The sequence below is a fragment of the Pundamilia nyererei genome, unplaced genomic scaffold, assembly GCF_000239375.1.
Source record: "Pundamilia nyererei isolate P.nyererei 1_Seehausen unplaced genomic scaffold, PunNye1.0 scaffold00096, whole genome shotgun sequence".
NCBI lineage: Eukaryota > Metazoa > Chordata > Actinopteri > Cichliformes > Cichlidae > Pundamilia > Pundamilia nyererei.
The window spans coordinates 2,391,341-2,399,388 of NW_005187497.1; the positions used below are offsets into that span (position 1 = coordinate 2,391,341).

Below are 8,048 nucleotides of genomic sequence, written 5' to 3' on the forward strand. Positions count from 1 at the left end.
CACTTACTTGCATCCTGATAAGATGGTGGTGGTCCTGGTGTGAATGGTTGTCCATGGTAGGGTGATGTGGGCATGGACTGAGCTGGATAGCCCGGCTGAGCTGGATAACCAGACTGAGCTGGATAACCAGACTGAGCTGGATAGCCCGGCTGAGCTGCATAACCAGACTGAGCTGCATAGCCGGGCTGCACTGGTACTGGCTGGTAGGGCATTCCCTGGTAGGACTGAGATTGTCCAGGTACTGCAGTTGGTTGCTGCGGGTAACGCTGAGGAGTGGTGGTGGTGACCACTGTGGTGTGGGTAGTGGTCGCTACCACAGCTGCAATTAAACAAACAAATAGATTAGAAATATAGAAAACTTTGGCTGTTTTACATGCAGTGTAGGAGTACAACTACAGGAGGAATTATTCAGGTATGGAGACAAAAGGATTCAAACTAGTTTCACTTAAAAAACAAAAAACAAAAACAGGACATCCTCATAAACCCTTATAAATGTTTATTACACACATAACACACTCCATAGGCATATGTACTAAATCCACATTGGCTTTGTCGTGATTGCCAGTGCAGAAAGATTTAAACACATCAGGAAAAACGATCTCAAAAGAGATTCCAGTAGAGTCAAAGGTATTTGTACTTCCTATTCTGTTTGTATCCAGGAGGATATGAGATAACAGAGGATTACAGACCAACCAACAGCACAAATAAAATGATCCAAATGTCCTGAACTTGTTTGGAACATGCCACCAAGTTAAACACACAAGTAACTTGCCTTGGACAAATATGAGGCAAGAGCTACGCAACTTCTGCAATTAACCAACTGTAAAAACCCAGCTGTCAAGAAAAAAAAAAAAAAGAAAAAAAAATAGTTTACAGTTTCGATTCCTGCAAATGGATCTTCTAACACTACAGCTTAAACACAGAAGACAGGATATCCTGGCTGGTAATTAGCCAAATAATTAACAGCCAAGATCCAAAACGTCTTCAATGTGTATCATAATGTATGGATAATATTCTTATAAAGAATGACTGAAAACTGAATATTAATCAGAGAAAGACAAGAAAAGGGTGCAGTCTTAAGTAAACATCCTCAATCATCCTCTCTAGCTTCGCCTAATGAAGAAACAGCCCTGCCATAGTCACACTCCGAGTGTAAACCCATCGCTGTGTAAGCTCAGTAAAAAAGAAAGAAAGAGGGGGAAAAAAAACCACCTGGGGGTGTAACGAAGATGTTCTTCAACATCTTCACGACCACTTCCTGTAAATGACGTAGGATGGCTTTCTTTTCTTCTTTTTTTTTTTTTCTCTTTCCAGTCTGTGGTTGTCATAGAAACAATGAGTCACACAGCGTGGAGCTCTGACTTCCTGGATTTGATCCCATCATACCACTGGAACTAAGGCAGCCAAGGAAGCCAGACTGCGTTCCTCACTTGCATTTTAGCCTCTCCGCCAGAAGACTGTCGCCTAACAGCAAAACATTAACCAGCCGACTGACAAAGCTGACAGGAGGTGCAAGAACTGGGAAGAGCGTTCATTATGGTGAATGCACGTCTCTGTAAACATAAATATGGACGTGTGGAGTCAGATGCTTTCCTCTATTGAGCAGAATTTTTTTTTAAATTCTTTAGGGAAGCGGATCAAGATGTGGCCATGGACATTAGCGGTTTCAAAAACACAGGATAGTAGAAAGAACTGTTTCAGGGAATTGTGGAATTAAGGAGGATAAAGTGGAATATGTTTATAATCTACCGCAGATAAAGAGTTGAGCGCTGCATTCTTGGCAAAATAATCTGTCAAAGTTTTCTCTTTCCTATTGAAGGCCGGTGCCCTCTTCACCTATATGGGAGATTCCTCTTTCTCTCCTCGTTTCTCCTTCACTAACTGAGAAATGCAACAACCTCCTCCTCTGTATATTTAAGCCTGTGATTTTGATGTATTTTTGAGGAAAGTAAATAAGACACATTAAGTAGAGTTACGGGTAGAAAAAAAGGCCAGTTCAGCAGATATTTAATGGACAAGACTGATGATGTGGGATATTTTCATTACTGTCAAGAAAGCCAATGAAAAGCCCACAAGTTTAGTTTAAAAATGTGTCAAATATTCATCTGCATTTTCTGGACTAAACAGTGACGCTTTCAGGAACTACTTTCAGCGGTCTTTGTCTGTTGTGAGGAAAAAGTGGAACAGGGGGAAAAGGGATAAACTGAAATTTACATTCAATGTGAATGTGTTATCGACAGATAAATAGACGCCTTGGATGAATGTTTTTCCAAAAAGGGGAAAAAAAACAAAAACAAACAAACGATGCTTTATGAGAGAAATCAAAGCAGGTGAAGAGGAAAGTAGTAGTTAGCCTGGGTCAACTATTTATATGATAGAGAGAGCTTCACGACATCACAAAAATGATTTGTGATCTAAAAATAAACAGTCAAACAAACTTCTGAGGTGAGAGAAAAGAATAAATGTTACATAAGCTACACTTAACCTATGTGGTTATCACAATAAATCTGCATTGCACTGAATTCCTAAGCAACTTCAAACAGTCTCGCTATGTTAATACGACACTGGGAAATGCTATTTGCTGTCTTTAATAGTATAAGTTTTTCTTGGTTTGCTATGTGAGTATTTCCCCCAAAAATGTGCTGATCATACTGACTAACAATCTGGTGTATCCAGGAGCCTCGTTTAGAGTGGTGCCAACAGCAAAATAAGGCAGTAGGTCACCCCGTGGAGAGGGGTCAAAGTACGATCCATTGAGGGATCGCTAACACAAACAGAGAACACATCCAGATATACCACAGTCCTCTGCAAAGTGTTGTGATGATGCCAAAGTTGGTTTAATAGCATCAGTTAATTTCTGGCTGTAGTTGGGTGAGATTTGAGAGTGGAAAAAAATATATAAAGACACTTAGGACCGCTGGAGTTGTGGTTAAACAGACAGAAACACCTGTGCAGGTGGGCTGGGCCATATCATACTGTTCACGGTAATACCGGTAAAATGTTGGGCAATGATAAGAAAATGAAATATCGCAATAGAATATGGATCAAACGCGCATGCGCAGAGCCTTTGTTTTCATACGCACATGGCGGAAAAAGCATGGCAGCGACGGAGAATGAGGAGAGCGAAAGCGGATCATTGAATGAAACAGATGAACCAGAACTGGTTTGTAAAAATGCTGCAACTTCACTGGTGTGGAACTGGTTTAGCTTTTGTCGTCAGATACACAACAAAGCACTATTTCTGGTAGAGCATGCTAGCGGGCCGTCGTTATTACCGTGTTGTTTGGAAAATACGGCACACTTAAAATCAATCCTTTGATTTTTCTGAAAATCGACAGATCCCGTGTGCCTTATGTATGAACTCTGGTTGTGTTTACTGACCTGGAAACGATTTTATGCGCACGGCGCTCGAAAATCTGTCAAATGTTTCAGTAAGACTTTGCTGAGCTACGAAGCCGCACCGCTTGATGGATTGTCGGAGCATTACGGCTATCGTAGGCGGAGCCTCGCGGAGTGATACGTACTGAGCTTCAACATAATGTTACCGTATTGTGTGTGTATAACCTGTTTTTAAGTTTTGTGGATATTATACATGGTTATGCTGAGGATATGTCGGCCAGTTTCCACTGGAAATGCCTTTTGGTTAAACTGTCAGCAAGGAATTCGCATTTGCACGGTAAAATTTTTTATATCACTTTAATGCACTTAAAAAACAGCTGCTTGTTCAAGTAAAAATACATTGATGGGTTTTTTTGCACTAATAAAGTTGTGGAGTTGTAAAGTATTTTGTCTAGTGTCAGTTATATCGATATACAAATTTTCAAATGTATATCGTGATAAATATTTTTGGTCATATCGCCCTGCTCTAACTCTAAGCAACTTAAAGCTGGTGTTTCCATTTGTGGGAAACTCAAAGTACTCAAAGTAAGCAGATTCAAAAGTCAAGTAAAGACATGACCCCTGAAGAGAAACAAATAAAGCAGCATCGTAGTTTGGCACCAACTCTAAACAGCAATTATCTTTAATGACATGCTGAGTCATCGTTCTGAGGGGTAAACTCTCACCAAGAGAATCACTGAAAAGCCAAAACTTGTTCAACAAACCAGAGAAACACAAAGTGCGAATGAGGAACTTCACAGCTCTGAAGGGTTCACAAAGCCTCTGTATACTGTAGTGATTCTGAAACATTAGGTCAGGTGGTGCACTGTGCCTCAGCTGTGATGTTAGTAGTCAGGCTACATTTTGCAATAATGAAAGTCATGTGGTGGGTGGGCCAACAGTCTTCAAATGAGTCCCCTCATGATCTGCTTCAAAAACTACACGGACAAATCCTCCAACTCACTAGAAACCAAGAGTCTGGCTTCTTTAAGACATGGCAAAAAAAAGCAGACATTCGTGTCTATGTAGGTGAGAAGCTCAACAGCAGACTGTTTTTTTAAAAAGTGTTGCTTGTTGGCCGAGAGCAGACAACCTGCAAAAGTGCAGCAACATGTTGCAGATGCATCAGCACGGGCCAACACGCTGTCTACATACTAATAATAGGAAGTGTCACCGCTAAAGGTTGTGGTTACTTTATGTGCAATAATTGCCAATAAGTAACAATTACTTCAATGTGTCAGAAATCCCCTGAACTGTAGAAGATTCTCCCAGTGCCATGAAAAAGCTTCTTGAATCAGAGACCACATTAGGTTTGGGATGTGCTGTAGACGAGCTTAGGTATGTGACTTGTGTAAGCTTGTTCCCCGAGTCTGCAGAGAAAATGTGCATACACGACAGTATGACTCGCGCTAATGGGTCCTCGATATAAAGGTGATAGAAAGATTTAAAAGCACCAGTCGTGCAACGCGACTAATGCCGTTACATTTATTTATCTAAGGCCCTCGTTATACTTTTTGCATCTCCGAGTCTTCCTGGTCTGACTGATGTAATCATCACACAGTGAGCGTCCACATGTCTGCCAGCTGTTTTCAACTGCACTGACCTTTCTGCAGGGTCTTTACATTACAATGCACCAGCTGAATGAGCTGAACTCAATTCAGCACATTAACTCTTCATAAACTGTTACTGGTAAGAGCAGATGCTACAATTAGACCCTTATTGCAGCCCTTGGGAAAATATATTGTCCATTCTCGGCTTAAACAATCAAAGAAAGAATTAGTAAAACTTACGGCGTGGTTTGCGGCACATGTTGTACAGGCAACAGCAGGGGCAGACGCAGCAGCAGATGAAGATGAGTACAAAAATGATGGAGCCCACAATACCAGCCACCATGGGTAACGTATTATTGATACTATGATACTCATATCTAGCACTGTTGAAGCCATCAACATTATTGGAGCTGAAAAGGAAAAAAAGAAATTAGTATGAAAAATTGTCTTTACATGACATTAACTTACTACAAAACAGGAAAAGGAAACATTTACAAGTCACCAAGTCAAATTTAACCATTTTAGGACCTTTTTAAAACTGGAATTAATCACAAACCCAAAGTATGATGAAATAATTAACAAGGCCATCATGTATTTACTAGTACGCTACAATTTCCAGACCTTCAAAGCACTACACAACAAAAACAACTCCTGATACTATAGTTCAAGTAGAACCACGGTGCTGCCTCCCTTTCCTCAGAGTTTGTGTTTGCAGGTGTGTCACCTTTCATAAACCAGCAGAAAACATACAAAAGGTCCTTTTTCTGGGCTTTGGGAGATATTTTTACGAGAAGCTGAATTCACTGTAGTTCAGTGGTTTCAAAAAGAACAGATAACCTGTCAGTGCTACAGCAGGCATGTGGAGGAGTATGGTCTATTAATCTTAGGGATAATGTGAATGAAGGCCTCGGTGCAAGCTGTAGCTGACTCACACTTCAGCTTTATGCTGATGGTCGTGCACAGGAAAACCTTACTTCCTGTTTCTTAACGGCCTAAAACACACACTTGGCTGTAATTACACAGAGGAAAGGGGGAAAAAATGAAACCAACATCGAAAATAGATTGAAGGAGAAAAACATACCACTTTTTTTGGGCATCTTCTTTAAAACGAGTGGAATAATATGAACAACAATATCTGTAATAGCAGCTCCCACAGCAATATCCTGAATAGCATTTCTGGACACTTTGGCCCGTGTAGGCCAGGCAGTCGTCCCCTGCTGTAACAGAGCAGAAAGAGGGGCAGCAAAAGTTAGCTCAATCGTCAATAAATCATTTCAAATAAATCAATTAGTTTAATTATTAGTTATGAAATTTCACTTTTCAGCACTGCAACTTGGTGACTTTTGGGAAACTGTTGATTCACCTTCAGTTTCATTTCAGAGGATGTAGCTCTGGGTGTTGTTGAAGTCTACGACACTGTACAGAGACGTTTTCACACCCTTATTTATCCCCAGTTTAAAACCCTGCTGTTGTAGTTGATGTAGTTTCCACTGCTGCCAAATTATCTTTCACATGTTTCTTATACTACAACCGAGCTGTACCCTGCTCTGTACCTAATTAACTGGCAGCTTTTGCGACCAGATTATGCTTGATGGTAACTATGAGCTGAAACGTTAGAAAACAGCCGTACGTAAACCCCCATTACCGTGCACATGGCTTTCAACAAATAAAATGAGGCTGTAACAAACTAATCTTTCGGTCTTTTTAAAAGGTTTAAAACACGAGCTGTAACTTTAACGACGACCGTCTGTGACATCGCCCAAACAGTGGTCTAATATCGATGTGACGATAACATCACAGACTGCGTGGCGGCCTGAGACAACAAGCAGTTCGATAGCTAATGCGAACAGCGACCGTTTACAGATTAAAACAGTCAAACTTACCGGAAACACAAGGGAACAGGACCACATACAAAGCCAACGCAACAATAGTGGACAGGCCTGGCGCCATGTCTACTCCAACACTCCCGGATTCAGTAAAGGAACTGAGAGTCTTCGACAGCTCCGGAGGAGGAGGAGGTGTGATGGACTCTTCGACTGCGACAAAGCTCGTCTATTCCCGGAGCTGCCTCGCTCGGTTCATGTCCCAGCCCACTGCCAAACTGTTTCGATTCATGGACTGTTTATGGGCTTTGGAGTTGACGTCACGCCGCAATGCATTGTGGGAGCGCGGCACCATATTCGGGTACGAATCAAATCCAACACACTGTGTTGGAACGACGATTACAAGATGCTCGTGAGCATATTAATATCGTGAGCATATTAATACGTCTTTATACGCAGTTTTTGGCTACGACCGTAGATGTTCTGTATAAAAACGTTTTACGAAGCGTGAAAACTACAATAAATACGGAAAAGAACTTAACGATAACGGATGTTTTTAAAGCGGCTGCAGACAATGTGGCAGACCTCCACAGGAAGTACTTCCGCGGCGGAAGTTGATCATTATTTTTTTTGTTTTATTTTTTGCTTTGTTTTTCTTTCGTGCTCATTTAGTGACATTTTACAATATTTAAATTAATTTGGGGCTGATTACCCAGAGCCCCAGAGACAGAAGGGGCTCCAACAAGCCTGCAAACAAGAGTTTTTTGTGTAATTTATCTCTAAGTAATAACTGTCACAAATTGACTCGATTTCAACGGAAATGGTTGATCATCGCAAATTGTGCATTTATTTCTTTGTTTAATCATAACTTTAAAAATAAATACAGTAAAAACATGGTATTGAGAGCATGAGAAGTTTCTCAAAGTTTGTATTGTTGCTCATATTGTCTTTGCTGTACACACATGCAGAGCTTGATCATTTATTTTCAGAAAAGTAATCGATTGACTCAAAGACCACGTGGAAGCCACTGCTGTGTATGTGAGTGAAGTTGCCCCCACCCCCCACCTTCTTCAAATCCAACAGAAGTGGTATCAAACGTTTGTGCTGCAAAAATTTTCATTTGTGCTGCTATCATTTTAAAGATATTAATAAAAATTTCTAATAATAATAATGGATTGCATTTATATAGCGCTTTTCGGGGTCCTCAAAGCGCTGTACAATTCCACTATTCATTCACTCTCACATTCACACACTGGTGGAGGCTACAGTTGTAGCCACAGCTGCCCTGGGGCAGACA

General features: G+C 40.8%; 1 protein-coding gene across 1 annotated transcript in view; it reads right to left on the reverse strand.

Annotated features, from left to right (window-relative positions):
* LOC102209772 (protein shisa-5-like) overlaps positions 1–7,050 on the reverse strand; it is a 16,524-nt gene extending 9,474 nt beyond the window's left edge. The window contains exons 1-4 of the mRNA XM_005740093.1: positions 6,812–7,050; positions 6,010–6,145; positions 5,169–5,338; positions 8–319 (exon numbers count right to left, since the gene is read on the reverse strand). Coding sequence (XP_005740150.1) covers positions 8–319; positions 5,169–5,338; positions 6,010–6,145; positions 6,812–6,878 — 685 coding nt within the window. The 5' untranslated portion in view covers positions 6,879–7,050. The remainder of the gene's footprint in view (positions 1–7; positions 320–5,168; positions 5,339–6,009; positions 6,146–6,811) is intronic.
* Positions 7,051–8,048: the final 998 nt, after the last annotated feature.